Raw genomic sequence first — 20,680 nt, 5'->3', positions numbered from 1 at the left:
CAACTGAAGCACAACTATCAACATCAGAAGATCCAACTACAGTAGCACTAACAGCATTACCACAAACAACTGAATCAGAACCCACAACATCAGTAAATCCAACTACAGTAGCACTAACAACATCAGAACAAACAACTGAAGCAGAACCCACAACAGCAAAAGATCTAACTACAGTGGCACTAACAACATCAGAACAAACAACTGAAGCACAACTATCAACATCAGAAGATCCAACTACAGTACCACTAACAACATCAGAACAAACAACTGAATCAGAACCCACAACATCAGTAAATCCAACTACAATAGCACTAACATCAGAAAAAACAACTGAAGCACTAACAACCTCAGAACAAACAACTGAAGCAGAACTAACAACATTAGTAAATCCAACTACAATAGCACTAACATCAGAACAAACAACTGAAGCAGAACTAACAACATCAGAAGATTCAACTACAGTAGCATTAACAACATCAGAACAAACAACTGAAGCAGAACCCACAACAGCAAAAGATCTAACAACATCAGAACAAACAACTGAAGCAGAACAAACAACATCAGAACAAACAACTGAAGCAGACCTAACAACATCAGAACAAACCACTGAATCAGAACCCACAACATCAGTAAATCCAACTACAGTAGTACTAACAACCTCAGAACAAACAACTGAAGCACAACTATCAACATCAGTAAATCCAACTACAGTAGCACTATCGACATCAGAAGATCCAACTACAGTAGCCCTAACAACATCAGAACAAACAACTGAAGCAGAACCCACAACATCAGAAGATCCAACTACAGTGGCACTAACAACATCAGAACAAACAACTGAAGCACAACTATCAACATCAGAAGATCCAACTACAGTACCACTAACAACATCAGAACAAACAACTGAATCAGAACCCACAACATCAGAAGATTCAACTACAGTAGCACTAACAACATCTGAACAAACAACTGAAGCAGAACCCACAACAGCAAAAGATCTAACTACAGTGGCACTAACAACATCAGAACAAACAACTGAAGCACAACTATCAACATCAGAAGATCCAACTACAGTACCACTAACAACATCAGAACAAACAACTGAAGAAGAACCCACAACAGCAAAAGATCTAACTACAGTGACACTAACAACATCAGAACAAACAACTGAAGCAGAACTAACAACATCAGTAAATCCAACTACAGTAGCATTAACAACATCAGAACAAACAACTGAAGCAGAACTAACAACATCAGTAAATCCAACTACAGTAGCACCAACAACATCAGAACAAACAACCGAAGCACAACTATCAACATCAGTAAATCCAACTACAGTAGCACCAACAACATCAGAACAAACAACTGAAGCAGAACTAACAACATCAGACCAAACAACTGAAGCAGAACCCACAACATCAGAGGATTCAACTACAGTAGCACTAACAACATCAAAACAAACAACTGAAGCAGAACCCACAACATCAAAAGATCTAACTACAGTACAAACAACTGAAGCACAACTATCAACATCAGAAGATCCAACTACAGTAGCACTAACAGCATTACCACAAACAACTGAATCAGAACCCACAACATCAGTAAATCCAACTACAGTAGTACTAACAACATCAGAACAAACAACTGAAGCAGAATCCAAAACATCAGAGGATTCAACTACAGTAGCACTAACAACATCAGAACAAACAACTGAAGCAGAACCCACAACATCAAAAGATCTAACTACAGTGGCACTAACAACATCGGAACAAACAACTGAAACAGAACTATCAACATCAAAAGATCTAACTACAGTGGCACTAACAACATCAGAACAAACAACTGAAACAGAACCCACGACATCAGTAAATCCAACTACAGTAGTACTAACAACATCAGAACAAACAACTGAAGCAGAATCCAAAACATCAGAGGATTCAACTACAGTAGCACTAACAACATCAGAACAAACAACTGAAGCAGAACCCACAACATCAAAAGATCTAACTACAATAGCACTAACAACATCAGAACAAACAACTGAAGCACAACTATCAACATCAAAAGATCCAACTACAGTAGCACTAACAGCATTACCACAAACAACTGAATCAGAACCCACAACATCAGTAAATCCAACTACAGTAGTACTAACAACATCAGAACAAACAACTGAAGCAGAACCCACAACATCAGTAAATCCAACTACAATAGCACTAACATCAGAACAAACAACTGAAGCAGAACTAACAACATCAGAAGATTCAACTACAGTAGCACTAACAACATCAGAACAAACAACTGAAACAGAACCCACGACATCAGTAAATCCAACTACAGTAGCACTAACATCAGAACAAACAACTGAAGCAGAACTAACAACATCTGGAGATCCAACTACAGTAGCACTAACAACCTCAGAACAAACAACTGAAGCAGAACTAACAACATCAGTAAATCCAACTACAGTAGCACTACCAACATCAGAACAAACAACCGAAGCACAACTATCAACATCAGAAGATCCAACTACAGTAGCACTAACAACATCAGAACAAACAACTGAATCAGAACCCACAACAGCAAAAGATCTTACTACAGTGGCACTAACAACATCAGAACAAACAACCGAAGCACAACTATCAACATCAGAAGATCCAACTACAGTAGCACTAACAACATCAGAACAAACAACTGAATCAGAACCCACAACAGCAAAAGATCTAACTACAGTGGCACTAACAACATCAGAACAAACAACCGAAGCACAACTATCAACATCAGAAGATCCAAGTACAGTAGCACTAACAACATCAGAACAAACAACTGAAACAGAACTAACAACATCAGAAGATTTAACTACAGTAGCACTAACAACATCGAAACAAACAACTGAAGCAGAACTAACAACATCAGAAGATTCAACTACAGTAGCACTGACAACATCAGAACAAACAACTGAAGCAGAACTAACAACATCAGAAGATTCAAGTACAGTAGCACTAATAACATCAGAAAAAACAACTGAAGCAGAACTAACAACATCAGAAAATCCAACTACAGTGGCACAAACAACATCAGAAGATCCAACTACAGTGGCACAAACAACATCAGAACAAACAACTGTAGCAAAACTAACAACATCAGAAGATCCAACTACATTAGCACTAACAACATCAGAACAAACAACTGTAGCAGAACCCACATCAGAAGATCCAACTACATTAGCACTAACAACATCAAAACAAACAATTGAAGAACAACTATCAACATCACAAGATCCAACTACAGTAGCACTAACAACTTTAGAACAAACAACTGAATCAAAACCCCCATCAGTAAATCCAACTGAAGCAGAACTAACAACATCAGAACAAACAACTGAAGCAGAACCCACATCAGTAGATCCAACTACAATATCAGAGCAAACAACTACAGTAAAAACAACTTCAGGTGAACCAACAACTGTAGCAGAACCAACTACATTAATAGATCAAACTTCAGCAGAAACAATTGGAGAAGAAATAACGACAGCAGTAGACCCTACCAAAGTAGGAGAAACGATGACAGCAAAACCAACAACAGAGAACGTGCAAACAACAGCCAGACACACAAGCAAATCAGATGGCAACTGGGGTTAGTAAAGTGTTCAAAAATGTTATCATTGGTAGAAAACTATATCTTTAAAAACAGATAAATACATAACTTAATCAGGTTTGCATAACTTATCAAAATCTGCGAATAACAGATTACTTCTTCACTTATATATGTAATACCGTTTTTATCTACTAGGATCTTCATATAAAAGAATATGTTACTATACTAACTGGGCGCAGTATCGAGCGGGCTCTGGTACATTCACTCCTGACAACATTGACCCGTATCTTTGTACTCATATCGTTTACTCATTCGCTAACATGAATGCTCAACATGAGTTGATACCATTTGAATGGAATGATGACGACACAGATTGGTCTCAAGGAATGTATTCCAAGGTACCTATTATCATTACATTATGTTTAAATCAATAGGTAAACTACAAGAAAAAAATCAAACATAAAATGAATAGACATAAAACTTTCTAACAAAATGTATTGTGTGATACCTAAATAATCTCATGAAGCCAATTTATATTAATGCCTTTCACTTTCTGGTATTAGTCCCATCAAACTTACATTTTACTTAAAACTTAGCCCACTATTTCTTTTTAAAGGTAAACGAATTAAAGAATCAGAATACAGATTTAAAAGTTCTGTTGGCGATTGGAGGATGGAACTTTGGAGTGGCACCGTTTTCGGCTATGGTCTCTACGTCAGCCAATCGACAGCATTTCATATCTACATCTATAACATATCTTAGAGAAAGGAATTTTGACGGGCTTGATTTAGACTGGGAATATCCAGCAGCACGTGGTAGTCCAGCAATTGATAAAGAACGATTCACTTTACTTGTACAGGTAATATAGGCTTTCTCAATAAACACTACACAACTAAAACAACTGAACTTTGATACATATATATATAATATAATACAATAATACAACATTTATTTCTTATAAAATGACAGGAACTGCGACAAGCGTTTGATGAAGAATATGACGGAAGTCGGGAAAAGTTACTTATTACGGCAGCAGTATCAGCTGGACAAGAAACTGCTACAAATGGATATGAAATGGCAGAAATAGCAAAGTAAGTTTTGGAGAAAGTATTCAATAATAATTCAGTCCTGAGATTTATTGTCTACTTTTATTAATGAAAATGTCATGTTTTGATTATTTAGACACTTGGATTGGATAGGAATCATGTCGTATGATTTACATGGATCGTGGGAATCACAAACTGGTCATCATAGCGCCTTATTCGCTCCACCAGGCCAGGACCAAACGACGACAGTTGTAAGTTTTAAAATATATCATCACAAGATAATAAATTAAGAACAAAGAAAGATTGTAATGGTAAATAAATATAATTATTACCAAATTAATTTAGTCTTACGCAGCGACAATGTGGTCAGATGGAGGAGTTCCAGGCAACAAGTTAATGATTGGTATTGGTACATATGGACGTTCTTTTACATTATCAACTTCAGCTACAGGACTTGGAGCACCGACTAATGGAGGAGGTACTCCAGGGACTTACACTGGAGAGGCAGGATTTATGGCTTACTATGAAGTAAGTATTTTCACTTGTGCCGGAGAATAGGGACTTGGGAGAAAATTAGACAAGTTAGTCCATTCTTAAAAGGGGTAAACATAGTTTAATTATAATCAAAGCTTTCTATTTAATGAGTGTCATTGGATTTATATATTTGTGTACAGTAACGTAGAGTAATATTGATTAAACCTATTAAACATTCTACAGATATGTGATCTTTCACAAAATGGTGGAACTTCTGTACTCGATGATGTATTACAATCACCATATGCTTACAATGGTAATCAATGGGTTGGATATGATGATATACAAAGTATAACAAATAAGGTAATCAGTCGATGTACATGAACTAAAATTATTCTTCATTCTTATGAGACAAAAACATTGTATTACAAATTTACAATTCTATTAAAAACGTATACTTTTATATTACAGATGGATTGGATAAAAGAAAACAGATACGGTGGTGTGATAGTTTGGGCAATTGATTTAGATGACTTTAGCAACAGTCACTGCAACGAAGGAGAATATCCATTATTAAATGCTATCAAAACTAATTTAGAAAATGACGTCATTACAAACCCAACAGAAGATCCTGTAGTATCAGAAATTACAGAAGAAACTAAAACTTTAGAAACCACAACTATTAATGAAGATGGACACACAAACGAAGGTAAACCCATCATATGCAATTGCTCAATTCTATTTTTGAAAGAAAGAAACCAATTTATAAACAATTTAAACAATTGCAAGTTAATGAACATTGATTTAAGATTTATATAACATGTGCATGTATTCTGATTCATCCAAAACAGCATAACACCTTATTTCTACAAATAATAATAATGTGTTTATCTATAGGGTCTTCATATAAAAGGATATGTTACTATACTAACTGGGCGCAGTATCGAGCGGGCTCTGGTACATTCACTCCTGACAACATTGACCCGTATCTTTGTACTCATATCGTTTACTCATTCGCTAACATGAATGCTCAACATGAGTTGATACCATTTGAATGGAATGATGACGACACAGATTGGTCTCAAGGAATGTATTCCAAGGTACCTATTATCATTACATAAAATGAATTGACATAACACTTTCTAACAAAATGTATTGTGTGATACCTAAATAATCTCATGAAACCAATTTATATTAATGCCTTTCACTTTCTGGTATAAGTCCCATCAAACCTACATTTTACTTAAAACTTAGCCCACTATTTCTTTTTAAAGGTAAACGAATTAAAGAATCAGAATACAGATTTAAAAGTTCTGTTGGCGATTGGAGGATGGAACTTTGGAGTGGCACCGTTTTCGGCTATGGTCTCTACGTCAGCCAATCGACAGCATTTCATATCTACATCTATAACATATCTTAGAGAAAGGAATTTTGACGGGCTTGATTTAGACTGGGAATATCCAGCAGCACGTGGTAGTCCAGCAATTGATAAACAACGATTCACTTTACTTGTACAGGTAATATAGGCTTTCTCAATAAACACTACACAACTAAAACAACTTAACTTTGATACATATATATGTAATATAATACAATAATACAACATTTATTTCTTATAAAATGACAGGAACTGCGACAAGCGTTTGATGAAGAATATGACGGAAGTCGGGAAAAGTTACTTATTACGGCAGCAGTATCAGCTGGACAAGAAACTGCTACAAATGGATATGAAATGGCAGAAATAGCAAAGTAAGTTTTTGGAGAAAGTATTCAATAATAATTCAGTCCTGAGATTTATTGTCTACATTTATTAATGAAAATGTCATGTTTTGATTATTTAGACACTTGGATTGGATAGGAATCATGTCGTATGATTTACATGGATCGTGGGAATCACAAACTGGTCATCATAGCGCCTTATTCGCTCCACCAGGCCAGGACCAAACGACGACAGTTGTAAGTTTTAGAATATATCATCACAAGATAATAAATTAAGAACAAAGAAAGATTGTAATGGTAAATAAATATAATTATTACCAAATTAATTTAGTCTTACGCAGCGACAATGTGGTCAGATGGAGGAGTTCCAGGCAACAAGTTAATGATTGGTATTGGTACATATGGACGTTCTTTTACATTATCAACTTCAGCTACAGGACTTGGAGCTCCGACTAATGGAGGAGGTACTTCAGGGACTTACACTGGAGAGGCAGGATTTATGGCTTACTATGAATTAAGTATTTTCACTTGTGCCGGAGAATAGGGACTTGGGAGAAAATTAGACAAGTTAGTCCATTCTTAAAAGGGGAAAACATAGTTTAATTATAATCAAAGCTTTCTATTTAATGAGTGTCATTGGATTTATATATTTGTGTACAGTAACGTAGAGTAATATTGATTAAACCTATCAAACATTCTACAGATATGTGATCTTTTACAAAATGGTGGAACTTCTGTACTCGATGATGTATTACAATCACCATATGCTTACAATGGTAATCAATGGGTTGGATATGATGATATACAAAGTATAACAAATAAGGTAATCAGTCGATGTACATGAACTAAAATTATTCTTCATTCTTATCAGACGAAAACATTGTATTACAAATTTACAATTCTATTAAAAACGTATACTTTTATATTACAGATGGATTGGATAAAAGAAAACAGATACGGTGGTGTGATAGTTTGGGCAATTGATTTAGATGACTTTAGCAACAGTCACTGCAACGAAGGAGAATATCCATTATTAAATGCTATCAAAACTAATTTAGAAAATGACGTCATTACAAACCCAACAGAAGATCCTGTAGTATCAGAAATTACAGAAGAAACTGAAACTTTAGAAACCACAACTATTAATGATGATGGACACACAGACGAAGGTAAACCCATCATATGCAATTGCTCAAATCTATTTTTGAATGAACGAATCCAATTTATAAACAATTTAAACAATTGCAAGTTAATGAACATTGATTTAAGATTTATATAACATGTGCATGTATTCTGATTTATCCAAAACAGCATAACACCTTATTTCTACAAATAATAATAATGTGTTTATCTATAGGGTCTTCATATAAAAGGATATGTTACTATACTAACTGGGCGCAGTATCGAGCGGGCTCTGGTACATTCACTCCTGACAACATTGACCCGTATCTTTGTACTCATATCGTTTACTCATTCGCTAACATGAATGCTCAACATGAGTTGATACCATTTGAATGGAATGATGACGACACAGATTGGTCTCAAGGAATGTATTCCAAGGTACCTATTATCATTACATAAAATGAATTGACATAAAACTTTCTAACAAAATGTATTGTGTGATACCTAAATAATCTCATGGAGCCAATTTATATTAATGCCTTTCACTTTCTGGTATTAGTCCCATCAAACCTACATTTTACTTAAAACTTAGCCCACTATTTCTTTTTAAAGGTAAACGAATTAAAGAATCAGAATACAGATTTAAAAGTTCTGTTGGCGATTGGAGGATGGAACTTTGGAGTGGCACCGTTTTCGGCTATGGTCTCTACGTCAGCCAATCGACAGCATTTCATATCTACATCTATAACATATCTTAGAGAAAGGAATGTTGACGGGCTTGATTTAGACTGGGAATATCCAGCAGCACGTGGTAGTCCAGCAATTGATAAACAACGATTCACTTTACTTGTACAGGTAATATAGGCTTTCTCAATAAACACTACACAACTAAAACAACTTAACTTTGATACATATATATATAATATAATACAATAATACAACATTTATTTCTTATAAAATGACAGGAACTGCGACAAGCGTTTGATGAAGAATATGACGGAAGTCGGGAAAAGTTACTTGTTACGGCAGCAGTATCAGCTGGACAAGAAACTGCTACAAATGGATATGAAATGGCAGAAATAGCAAAGTAAGTTTTTGGAGAAAGTATTCAATAATAATTCAGTCCTGAGATTTATTGTCTACTTTTATTAATGAAAATGTCATGTTTTGATTATTTAGACACTTGGATTGGATAGGAATCATGTCGTATGATTTACATGGATCGTGGGAATCACAAACTGGTCATCATAGCGCTTTATTTGCTCCACCAGGCCAGGACCAAACGACGACAGTTGTAAGTTTTAAAATATATCATCACAAAATATTAAATTAAGAACAAAGAAAGATTGTAATGGTAAATAAATATAATTATTACCAAATTAATTTAGTCTTACGCAGCGACAATGTGGTCAGATGGAGGAGTTCCAGGCAACAAGTTAATGATTGGTATTGGTACATATGGACGTTCTTTTACATTATCAACTTCAGCTACAGGACTTGGAGCACCGATTAATGGAGGAGGTACTCCAGGGACTTACACTGGAGAGGCAGGATTTATGGCTTACTATGAAGTAGGTATTTTCACTTGTGCCGGAGAATAGGGACTTCGGAAAAAATTAGACAAGTTAGTCCATTCTTAAAAGGGGAAAACATAGTTTAATTATAATCAAAGCTTTCTATTTAATGAGTGTCATTGGATTTATATATTTGTGTACAGTAACGTAGAGTAATATTGATTAAACCTATTAAACATTCTACAGATATGTGATCTTTTACAAAATGGTGGAACTTCTAAACTCGATGATGTATTACAATCACCATATGCTTACAATGGTAATCAATGGGTTGGATATGATGATATACAAAGTATAACAAATAAGGTAATCAGTCGATGTACATGAACTAAAATTATTCTTCATTCTTATCAGACGAAAACATTGCATTACAAATTTACAATTCTATTAAAAACGTATACTTTTATATTACAGATGGATTGGATAAAAGAAAACAGATACGGTGGTGTGATAGTTTGGGCAATTGATTTAGATGACTTTAGCAACAGTCACTGCAACGAAGGAGAATATCCATTATTAAATGCTATCAAAACTAATTTAGAAAATGACGTCATTACAAACCCAACAGAAGATCCTGTAGTATCAGAAATTACAGAAGAAACTGAAACTTTAGAAACCACAACTATTAATGATGATGGACACACAGACGAAGGTAAACCCATCATATGCAATTGCTCAAATCTATTTTTGAATGAAAGAATCCAATTTATAAACAATTTAAACAATTGCAAGTTAATGAACATTGATTTAAGATTTATATAACATGTGCATGTATTCTGATTTATCCAAAACAGCATAACACCTTATTTCTACAAATAATAATAATTTGTTTATCTATAGGGTCTTCATATAAAAGGATATGTTACTATACTAACTGGGCGCAGTATCGAGCGGGCTCTGGTACATTCACTCCTGACAACATTGACCCGTATCTTTGTACTCATATCGTTTACTCATTCGCTAACATGAATGCTCAACATGAGTTGATACCATTTGAATGGAATGATGACGACACAGATTGGTCTCAAGGAATGTATTCCAAGGTACCTATTATCATTACATAAAATGAATTGACATAAAACTTTCTAACAAAATGTATTGTGTGATACCTAAATAATCTCATGAAGCCAAAATTAATGCCTTTCACTTTTTGGTATTCGTCCCTACATTTTACTTAAAACTTAGCCCACTATTTCTTTTTAAAGGTAAACGAATTAAAGAATCAGAATACAGATTTAAAAGTTCTGTTGGCGATTGGAGGATGGAACTTTGGAGTGGCACCGTTTTCGGGTATGGTCTCTACGTCAGCCAATCGACAGCATTTCATATCTACATCTATAACATATCTTAGAGAAAGGAATTTTGACGGGCTTGATTTAGACTGGGAATATCCAGCAGCACGTGGTAGTCCAGCAATTGATAAAGAACGATTCACTTTACTTGTACAGGTAATATAGGCTTTCTCAATAAACACTACACAACTAAAACAACTTAACTTTGATACATATATATATAATATAATTAAATAATACAATATTTATTTCTTAAAAAATGACAGGAACTGCGACAAGCGTTTGATGAAGAATATGACGGAAGTCGGGAAAAGTTACTTATTACGGCAGCAGTATCAGCTGGAAAAGAAACTGCTACAAATGGATATGAAATGGCAGAAATAGCAAAGTAAGATTTTGGAGAAAGTATTCAATGATAATTCAGTCCTGAGATTTATTATCTACTTTTATTAATGAAAATGTCATGTTTTGATTATTTAGACACTTGGATTGGATAGGAATCATGTCGTATGATTTACATGGATCGTGGGAATCACAAACTGGTCATCATAGCGCCTTATTCGCTCCACCAGGCCAGGACCAAACGACGACAGTTGTAAGTTTTAAAATATATCATCACAAAATAATAAATTAAGAACAAAGAAAGATTGTAATGGTAAATAAATATAATTATTACCAAATTAATTTAGTCTTACGCAGCGACAATGTGGTCAGATGGAGGAGTTCCAGGCAACAAGTTAATGATTGGTATTGGTACATATGGACGTTCTTTTACATTATCAACTTCAGCTACAGGACTTGGAGCACCGACTAATGGAGGAGGTACTCCAGGGACTTACACTGGAGAGGCAGGATTTATGGCTTACTATGAAGTAAGTATTTTCACTTGTGCCGGAGAATAGGGACTTGGGAGAAAATTAGACAAGTTAGTCCATTCTTAAAAGGGGAAAACATAGTTTAATTATAATCAAAGCTTTCTATTTAATGAGTGTCATTGGATTTATATATTTGTGTACAGTAACGTAGAGTAATATTGATTAAACCTATTAAACATTCTACAGATATGTGATCTTTTACAAAATGGTGGAACTTCTGTACTCGATGATGTATTACAATCACCATATGCTTACAATGGTAATCAATGGGTTGGATATGATGATATACAAAGTATAACAAATAAGGTAATCAGTCGATGTACATGAACTAAAATTATTCTTCATTCTTATCAGACGAAAACATTTTATTACAAATTTACAATTCTATTAAAAACGTATACTTTTATATTACAGATGGATTGGATAAAAGAAAACAGATACGGTGGTGTGATAGTTTGGGCAATTGATTTAGATGACTTTAGCAACAGTCACTGCAACGAAGGAGAATATCCATTATTAAATGCTATCAAAACTAATTTAGAAAATGACGTCATTACAAACCCAACAGAAGATCCTGTAGTATCAGAAATTACAGAAGAAACTGAAACTTTAGAAACCACAACTATTAATGATGATGGACACACAGACGAAGGTAAACCCATCATATGCAATTGCTCAAATCTATTTTTGAAAGAAAGAAACCAATTTATAAACAATTTAAACAATTGCAAGTTAATGAACATTGATTTAAGATTTATATAACATGTGCATGTATTCTGATTTATCAAAAACAGCATAACACCTTATTTCTACAAATAATAATAATGTGTTTATCTATAGGGTCTTCATATAAAAGGATATGTTACTATACTAACTGGGCGCAGTATCGAGCGGGCTCTGGTACATTCACTCCTGACAACATTGACCCGTATCTTTGTACTCATATCGTTTACTCATTCGCTAACATGAATGCTCAACATGAGTTGATACCATTTGAATGGAATGATGACGACACAGATTGGTCTCAAGGAATGTATTCCAAGGTACCTATTATCATTACATTATGTTTAAATCAATAGGTAAACTACAAGAAAAAAATCAAACATAAAATGAATTGACATAAAACTTTCTAACAAAATGTATTGTGTGATACCTAAATAATCTCATGAAGCCAATTTATATTAATGCCTTTCACTTTCTGGTATTAGTCCCTACATTTTACTTAAAACTTAGCCCACTATTTCTTTTTAAAGGTAAACGAATTAAAGAATCAGAATACAGATTTAAAAGTTCTGTTGGCGATTGGAGGATGGAACTTTGGAGTGGCACCGTTTTCGGCTATGGTCTCTACGTCAGCCAATCGACAGCATTTCATATCTACATCTATAACATATCTTAGAGAAAGGAATTTTGACGGGCTTGATTTAGACTGGGAATATCCAGCAGCACGTGGTAGTCCAGCAATTGATAAACAACGATTCACTTTACTTGTACAGGTAATATAGGCTTTCTCAATAAACACTACACAACTAAAACAACTTAACTTTGATACATATATATGTAATATAATACAATACTACAACATTTATTTCTTATAAAATGACAGGAACTGCGACAAGCGTTTGATGAAGAATATGACGGAAGTCGGGAAAAGTTACTTATTACGGCAGCAGTATCAGCTGGACAAGAAACTGCTACAAATGGATATGAAATGGCAGAAATAGCAAAGTAAGTTTTTGGAGAAAGTATTCAATAATAATTCAGTCCTGAGATTTATTGTCTACATTTATTAATGAAAATGTCATGTTTTGATTATTTAGACACTTGGATTGGATAGGAATCATGTCGTATGATTTACATGGATCGTGGGAATCACAAACTGGTCATCATAGCGCCTTATTCGCTCCACCAGGCCAGGACCAAACGACGACAGTTGTAAGTTTTAAAATATATCATCACAAGATAATAAATTAAGAACAAAGAAAGATTGTAATGGTAAATAAATATAATTATTACCAAATTAATTTAGTCTTACGCAGCGACAATGTGGTCAGATGGAGGAGTTCCAGGCAACAAGTTAATGATTGGTATTGGTACATATGGACGTTCTTTTACATTATCAACTTCAGCTACAGGACTTGGAGCACCGACTAATGGAGGAGGTACTCCAGGGACTTACACTGGAGAGGCAGGATTTATGGCTTACTATGAAGTAAGTATTTTCACTTGTGCCGGAGAATAGGGACTTGGGAGAAAATTAGACAAGTTAGTCCATTCTTAAAAGGGGAAAACATAGTTTAATTATAATCAAAGCTTTCTATTTAATGAGTGTCATTGGATTTATATATTTGTGTACAGTAACGTAGAGTAATATTGATTAAACCTATTAAACATTCTACAGATATGTGATCTTTTACAAAATGGTGGAACTTCTGTACTCGATGATGTATTACAATCACCATATGCTTACAATGGTAATCAATGGGTTGGATATGATGATATACAAAGTATAACAAATAAGGTAATCAGTCGATGTACATGAACTAAAATTATTCTTCATTCTTATGAGACGAAAACATTGTATTACAAATTTACAATTCTATTAAAAACGTATACTTTTATATTACAGATGGATTGGATAAAAGAAAACAGATACGGTGGTGTGATAGTTTGGGCAATTGATTTAGATGACTTTAGCAACAGTCACTGCAACGAAGGAGAATATCCATTATTAAATGCTATCAAAACTAATTTAGAAAATGACGTCATTACAAACCCAACAGAAGATCCTGTAGTATCAGAAATTACAGAAGAAACTGAAACTTTAGAAACCACAACTATTAATGATGATGGACACACAGACGAAGGTAAACCCATCATATGCAATTGCTCAAATCTATTTTTGAATGAACGAATCCAATTTATAAACAATTTAAACAATTGCAAGTTAATGAACATTGATTTAAGATTTATATAACATGTGCATGTATTCTGATTTATCCAAAACAGCATAACACCTTATTTCTACAAATAATAATAATTTGTTTATCTATAGGGTCTTCATATAAAAGGATATGTTACTATACTAACTGGGCGCAGTATCGAGCGGGCTCTGGTACATTCACTCCTGACAACATTGACCCGTATCTTTGTACTCATATCGTTTACTCATTCGCTAACATGAATGCTCAACATGAGTTGATACCATTTGAATGGAATGATGACGACACAGATTGGTCTCAAGGAATGTATTCCAAGGTACCTATTATCATTACATAAAATGAATTGACATAAAACTTTCTAACAAAATGTATTGTGTGATACCTAAATAATCTCATGAAGCCAATATTAATGCCTTTCACTTTCAGGTATTCGTCCCTACATTTTACTTAAAACTTAGCCCACTATTTCTTTTTAAAGGTAAACGAATTAAAGAATCAGAATACAGATTTAAAAGTTCTGTTGGCGATTGGAGGATGGAACTTTGGAGTGGCACCGTTTTCGGCTATGGTCTCTACGTCAGCCAATCGACAGCATTTCATATCTACATCTATAACATATCTTAGAGAAAGGAATTTTGACGGGCTTGATTTAGACTGGGAATATCCAGCAGCACGTGGTAGTCCAGCAATTGATAAACAACGATTCACTTTACTTGTACAGGTAATATAGGCTTTCTCAATAAACACTACACAACTAAAACAACTTAACTTTGATACATATATATGTAATATAATACAATAATACAACATTTATTTCTTATAAAATGAAAGGAACTGCGACAAGCGTTTGATGAAGAATATGACGGAAGTCGGGAAAAGTTACTTATTACGGCAGCAGTATCAGCTGGACAAGAAACTGCTACAAATGGATATGAAATGGCAGAAATAGCAAAGTAAGTTTTTGGAGAAAGTATTCAATAATAATTCAGTCCTGAGATTTATTGTCTACATTTATTAATGAAAATGTCATGTTTTGATTATTTAGACACTTGGATTGGATAGGAATCATGTCGTATGATTTACATGGATCGTGGGAATCACAAACTGGTCATCATAGCGCCTTATTCGCTCCACCAGGCCAGGACCAAACGACGACAGTTGTAAGTTTTAGAATATATCATCACAAGATAATAAATTAAGAACAAAGAAAGATTGTAATGGTAAATAAATATAATTATTACCAAATTAATTTAGTCTTACGCAGCGACAATGTGGTCAGATGGAGGAGTTCCAGGCAACAAGTTAATGATTGGTATTGGTACATATGGACGTTCTTTTACATTATCAACTTCAGCTACAGGACTTGGAGCACCGACTAATGGAGGAGGTACTCCAGGGACTTACACTGGAGAGGCAGGATTTATGGCTTACTATGAAGTAAGTATTTTCACTTGTGCCGGAGAATAGGGACTTGGGAGAAAATTAGACAAGTTAGTCCATTCTTAAAAGGGGAAAACATAGTTTAATTATAATCAAAGCTTTCTATTTAATGAGTGTCATTGGATTTATATATTTGTGTACAGTAACGTAGAGTAATATTGATTAAACCTATTAAACATTCTACAGATATGTGATCTTTTACAAAATGGTGGAACTTCTGTACTCGATGATGTATTACAATCACCATATGCTTACAATGGTAATCAATGGGTTGGATATGATGATATACAAAGTATAACAAATAAGGTAATCAGTCGATGTACATGAACTAAAATTATTCTTCATTCTTATCAGACGAAAACATTGTATTACAAATTTACAATTCTATTAAAAACGTATACTTTTATATTACAGATGGATTGGATAAAAGAAAACAGATACGGTGGTGTGATAGTTTGGGCAATTGATTTAGATGACTTTAGCAACAGTCACTGCAACGAAGGAGAATATCCATTATTAAATGCTATCAAAACTAATTTAGAAAATGACGTCATTACAAACCCAACAGAAGATCCTATAGTACCAGAAATTACAGAAGAAACTGCAACAACAACTATTAATGAAGATGGACACACGGACGAAGGTCAGTATTGCAATTCATAAAACTTATTTTAAAAAGTTGAGTTTGACATTAATCGATGTGCTATTATAGTTATCTTTTATAAAATAAAAGACACTATGCATTAAGTCTAGGTAATTAGGTCGTAGGGCCTACTCTACAAATATATATACGAATACTTTATAATGAACTATATAACAAAAATGCCAAAGAAATGGTTTGAATTACTTCTTTTGCAGGCTTCGATGGCTTTTCTTGCTGGGACTATCCAACGGGGTATTACGCGGACCCTACAGATTGTATGTACTACTTTCAGTGCCAAACCGATATGTTGGAGTTATCTTGTAGTTCCACGCAGTACTTCAATGAGCAAATACGCAGTTGTGATTGGCCAGCCAATGTTCAGTGCGTGTCAAATCCTGACGCAACGTTTACATGTAGGGATAAACCAGTGGGGCTAAATTACTACAGAGATCCAGCAGATTGTACGCGGTATTATTCTTGTTTTTTGGTTCAAACACAGCTAGCTTGTAGCGAAGGATTTGCCTTCAACCAAGAGCTAGGTTACTGCGATTGGATCTCAAATGTCCCAGCATGCAAACATTTTTCTCAGCCGAAGGGTAGGAACAATAGAGATATTGTTATTTTACAAAAGATATCTCATATGAAGGAAAGAAAGTACCCTCATTTTTAGGCATATTATCCATGACATACTATTTTACGTGAAATGTGTACCTATTTAATCACAAACGCATTTGGGAGTGGGTAAAGGCTTTCATATAAATTAGAATAGTTAGAATAGTATTTTAATTATAGGGTTAGAACAAAGTAACAACATTTAAAAATATATTCATTGTAGCTGCAACTTTTGATGTGAGCATCCGCATTACAAATGTTGGAAATGATGAAGCACAATTTGTTGACGACTTAGATGACAGCTCGTCAGACTTGTACATTGAGTATGAGAAAGATATATGTGAATCTGTAAGTAAAGTTCTTTATTATTATTTCATTGTTACTTTCAGATCAAAATTACTTGCGGCGCGTTTACAGTTCGTCCTTGCGTTACGACATAAAATATCTGAAACAAAATATTGTTGAATACCACTCAAAGCAGCAATACTCATTTTTCCCTGCATTACTGACGTACCACAATTACATTAACAAAAATGTTTTTATAACTGCATATATAGTATACGTCCAACACTGGAATAAATTTGTGTTCATTTTAATGTTTACAGGTAACAAATATTTATGAAAACAATAAACCAACTTGTACAGTTTCAAAATTCTTACCTGGCAGTATAATGGCGGTTGTGGTATTGGAATTCCCACCTAACACAACCAACGTAGAGGAATTGAAGTCAGTGCTCACAGAAGCGACGGAGAACAAAACTCTACCAGGAACTAATTTCACTATCGATACTACATCAATAACTGTGGAAGAAAGTAAGCCTGGTTCCTAATGTGTCCATTCAAGGTGGTTTACCGTATCACTAGATATTCCTCTTTCAAAGTCTTCACTCTATTCAAACATGAATATTGATTAGTGTGTATACCAAGGAAAACTTGACTACTACTACTACTATATCTATCAACCATAATCGGTGTCAATTTTTATTTCATTTCACTATTAATTTCGATATTAGCATAATAAAAATGCACTTGATATTTAAACATTAAAAGACAAAACCATTATTAATATTATGTTATTAATTTATACTAATTTAATTTACAGTACAACCAATAACAACAACGGTAGTCACAGCAGAGAAAAGTACCACATCTGTCACAAACTTACCTACAAGGGAAGCACGTGATACTACACCATTAGCAATGACGACAACTGGAACAGCATCGGTACAAACTACGGTTAAACCACGTACTACTGAAATAGATCAAACCAACATACAGTCAGATACGTCAACAATATCGTCTGCGGAAATTACAGTCAACTCAACAATCGAGTTATCAACAGGTCTTAGAACAAGTAAACATGAATATTCATTATAATTTCCATGTAAACCGTTATATATACCTCTTTCATATATGTACACACACTGGGGGAGTCAACACCGGCGTTGTGTATGTGTGCAAAGGGAGAACATAAAGTAATATTATTATAACATTCACTTTTTTCAGCAACAACGTTTGGTGTCAGTATTTTGATTACTGCGATAAACGGATCTTTAGCTGTATTTGCTGATGAACTGTACAACCCACTATCATCCCTATTCATACTATACCAACGGCAACTTTGCGATTCTGTAAGTTCATACTTATGATAACATCAACAATATACAATGTATATATATATAAACATTCAATGTATGTGAAGGCAAATCTTGTGCATATTATACACCAATTGGCCTTCTTTGAGATTTACGAATTAATACAAAACTAAGAGATGAAATTGAAGTTATAATAAAAATAATAGATAGTTTGTATGTAAGATAGAATACAATATCACTGCACTGTTTGCTCATGTATGTCATGATTGTTTTATTATTTTTTTTAATTCAACTTTAAGTTGATTTCAATCTGTGAAGAAAGCATCGTCATAGCGAGTACCATCCGTTCATGCTCAATATCTAGTTTTGAACCTGGTAGCATTATTGCAAATATACAAGTAGACTTGTTAGAGGGTGTTACCAATGAAGATGACCTAGAAAGTGCACTAGTTGATGCAGTTACTGATGGAATTTTACCAGGCACAGGATTTACTATGGATACCACATCCATTGATGTAACGGAATGTAAGTTGAGTCATTATATATAGTTTGTGTAATTTGTCATTACCGACAAGCAAGTGTATCATCACGTCAGAGATTACGTCACCACATGAATCACACACTGCGTCAACAAAGAAAACATTTTATACAATATATATTTTTTTTTTAATCTTCAAAGACTATACATTTGTTTACAGTTCAAACCTGTTCTTTCGATTTTTGTAAAAATAATGGGACGTGTGACGATAGCGTACAACCGCCTGCATGCTCTTGTCGTAAAGGTTTTGATGGCGATAGATGCCAGAATAAAAAGGGTAAGTCTTAATTGCAAGTTTTAATTCGTGGTCTACTGGAACATGAGTAAAATACAGGCCTACTTGTAATACACATGTTGAGGTATTTTATGAAAAAGTTATATATTCCTGTTAGTGGCTAATAATATTACAAACTAATTTTCGTATCTGATTCAATCTTAATAATACCATCTTACTTTTTGTAGATGAAATGATGATGTTTCTCGTCATCGGTGTTGCAGTTGGTGCCGTTGTCCTACTTGTTCTTGGTTTCCTTGTTCTCGTCTGCTTTGTAAACTACCGACAGAGAGTTCTGATGCGCATGCGTCTTGTTGACTACTTCAAAGATCCTCAACAACATAAATTTGGTTATTTAGATAATGAGAGTAGCCATTCAAGTTCATCTCATTCTGGTAAACTTGCTCAATACCAAAGAGGCCTAATGTTTACTTCCCCAACTGTAAGTAAAATACACTGTTAGAATGGGTGTACATCTACATAACGTTCAATGATTCCATTCTTTCTAATTTTTTCATAATAATAATATTTATTGGTTACTCTCCTTTAAAACGAAGGAACACTCTCGTAACAAGAGGTCCGACCCATACAAAATATAGTCATACAGTAGTTACAATATACAAAAAAAAGTTAATAATGGTTCACAATTACAAACATCAAGCAGCACAAATTATACGGACTTATTAACAGTAAAAAAAAAAAGGAAAAATTCATAAAAATTATTTTTGCGTTCGGTTATTTATCATGTGACACTCGATTCGATGTTTTCAATAATAAAAACTTCCAATGCACATGCGCACATCATTTAAGCGTCAAAAGTCGTTATTCCGATGAATACTAATGACTATTATAGCATTGACATCATTTAAATGTTTAATCTTGATTTTGGCAATTTCTAGGTTGCCGACTATTCACAAACATCGTCTCATGAATCCGG

The 20,680-nt window shown here is 34.1% G+C and overlaps 5 protein-coding genes and 2 long non-coding RNA genes across 8 annotated transcripts; 6 read left to right on the top strand and 1 right to left on the bottom strand.

The window, feature by feature from the left end:
• The first annotated feature begins 4,731 nt into the window (after nucleotides 1-4,731).
• Nucleotides 4,732-5,223, top strand: LOC140052618 (chitinase-3-like protein 1). Its single transcript, XM_072098269.1, has 2 exons — nucleotides 4,732-4,894; nucleotides 4,989-5,223. The coding sequence occupies exons 1-2, from the start codon at nucleotides 4,802-4,804 to the stop codon at nucleotides 5,199-5,201; spliced, it is 306 nt and encodes a 101-aa protein (XP_071954370.1). The 5' UTR covers nucleotides 4,732-4,801; the 3' UTR covers nucleotides 5,202-5,223.
• Nucleotides 5,224-7,237: 2,014 nt separating this feature from the next.
• Nucleotides 7,238-12,026, top strand: LOC140051007 (probable chitinase 10). Its single transcript, XM_072096067.1, has 16 exons — nucleotides 7,238-7,300; nucleotides 7,540-7,659; nucleotides 7,768-8,005; nucleotides 8,194-8,396; nucleotides 8,571-8,813; nucleotides 8,924-9,045; nucleotides 9,138-9,252; nucleotides 9,347-9,529; nucleotides 9,719-9,838; nucleotides 9,947-10,184; nucleotides 10,373-10,575; nucleotides 10,738-10,980; nucleotides 11,091-11,212; nucleotides 11,305-11,419; nucleotides 11,514-11,696; nucleotides 11,886-12,026. Exons 1-16 carry the CDS (start codon nucleotides 7,238-7,240, stop codon nucleotides 12,024-12,026), a joined length of 2,652 nt encoding a protein of 883 aa, XP_071952168.1.
• On the top strand, nucleotides 11,310-14,241 carry LOC140050998 (chitinase-3-like protein 1). Its single transcript, XM_072096057.1, has 8 exons — nucleotides 11,310-12,005; nucleotides 12,114-12,351; nucleotides 12,540-12,742; nucleotides 12,953-13,195; nucleotides 13,306-13,427; nucleotides 13,520-13,634; nucleotides 13,729-13,911; nucleotides 14,101-14,241. The coding sequence occupies exons 2-8, from the start codon at nucleotides 12,114-12,116 to the stop codon at nucleotides 14,239-14,241; spliced, it is 1,245 nt and encodes a 414-aa protein (XP_071952158.1). The 5' UTR covers nucleotides 11,310-12,005.
• LOC140050990 (acidic mammalian chitinase-like) lies at nucleotides 13,361-15,598 on the top strand. The gene is made up of 5 exons (XM_072096046.1): nucleotides 13,361-14,220; nucleotides 14,329-14,566; nucleotides 14,755-14,957; nucleotides 15,120-15,362; nucleotides 15,473-15,598. The coding sequence occupies exons 2-5, from the start codon at nucleotides 14,329-14,331 to the stop codon at nucleotides 15,596-15,598; spliced, it is 810 nt and encodes a 269-aa protein (XP_071952147.1). The 5' UTR covers nucleotides 13,361-14,220.
• On the top strand, nucleotides 15,590-16,774 carry LOC140052608 (chitinase-3-like protein 1). Of its 2 annotated transcripts, XR_011845638.1 has the most exons (3): nucleotides 15,590-15,801; nucleotides 15,896-16,387; nucleotides 16,496-16,774. XR_011845638.1 is itself a non-coding variant. In XM_072098254.1 (2 exons), exons 1-2 carry the CDS (start codon nucleotides 15,709-15,711, stop codon nucleotides 16,106-16,108), a joined length of 306 nt encoding a protein of 101 aa, XP_071954355.1. In that variant the 5' UTR covers nucleotides 15,590-15,708; the 3' UTR covers nucleotides 16,109-16,774. The 2 variants fall into 2 exon arrangements, 1 of the variants encoding a protein (XP_071954355.1); XM_072098254.1 differs by having other exon boundaries at nucleotides 15,896-16,774.
• Nucleotides 16,775-17,990: 1,216 nt separating this feature from the next.
• Nucleotides 17,991-20,010, bottom strand: LOC140052673 (uncharacterized). Its single transcript, XR_011845650.1, has 3 exons — nucleotides 19,923-20,010; nucleotides 18,502-18,588; nucleotides 17,991-18,225 (listed from the first exon to the last, which is right to left on the bottom strand). It is a non-coding gene; the product is annotated as an uncharacterized lncRNA (long non-coding RNA).
• On the top strand, nucleotides 18,602-19,295 carry LOC140052682 (uncharacterized). Its single transcript, XR_011845653.1, has 3 exons — nucleotides 18,602-18,690; nucleotides 18,843-18,967; nucleotides 19,231-19,295. It is a non-coding gene; the product is annotated as an uncharacterized lncRNA (long non-coding RNA).
• Nucleotides 20,011-20,680: the final 670 nt, after the last annotated feature.

Source organism: Antedon mediterranea, chromosome 1 (assembly GCF_964355755.1).
Source record: "Antedon mediterranea chromosome 1, ecAntMedi1.1, whole genome shotgun sequence".
Lineage (NCBI taxonomy): Eukaryota > Metazoa > Echinodermata > Crinoidea > Comatulida > Antedonidae > Antedon > Antedon mediterranea.
This window is presented reverse-complemented; position numbering and strand designations above follow the sequence as displayed.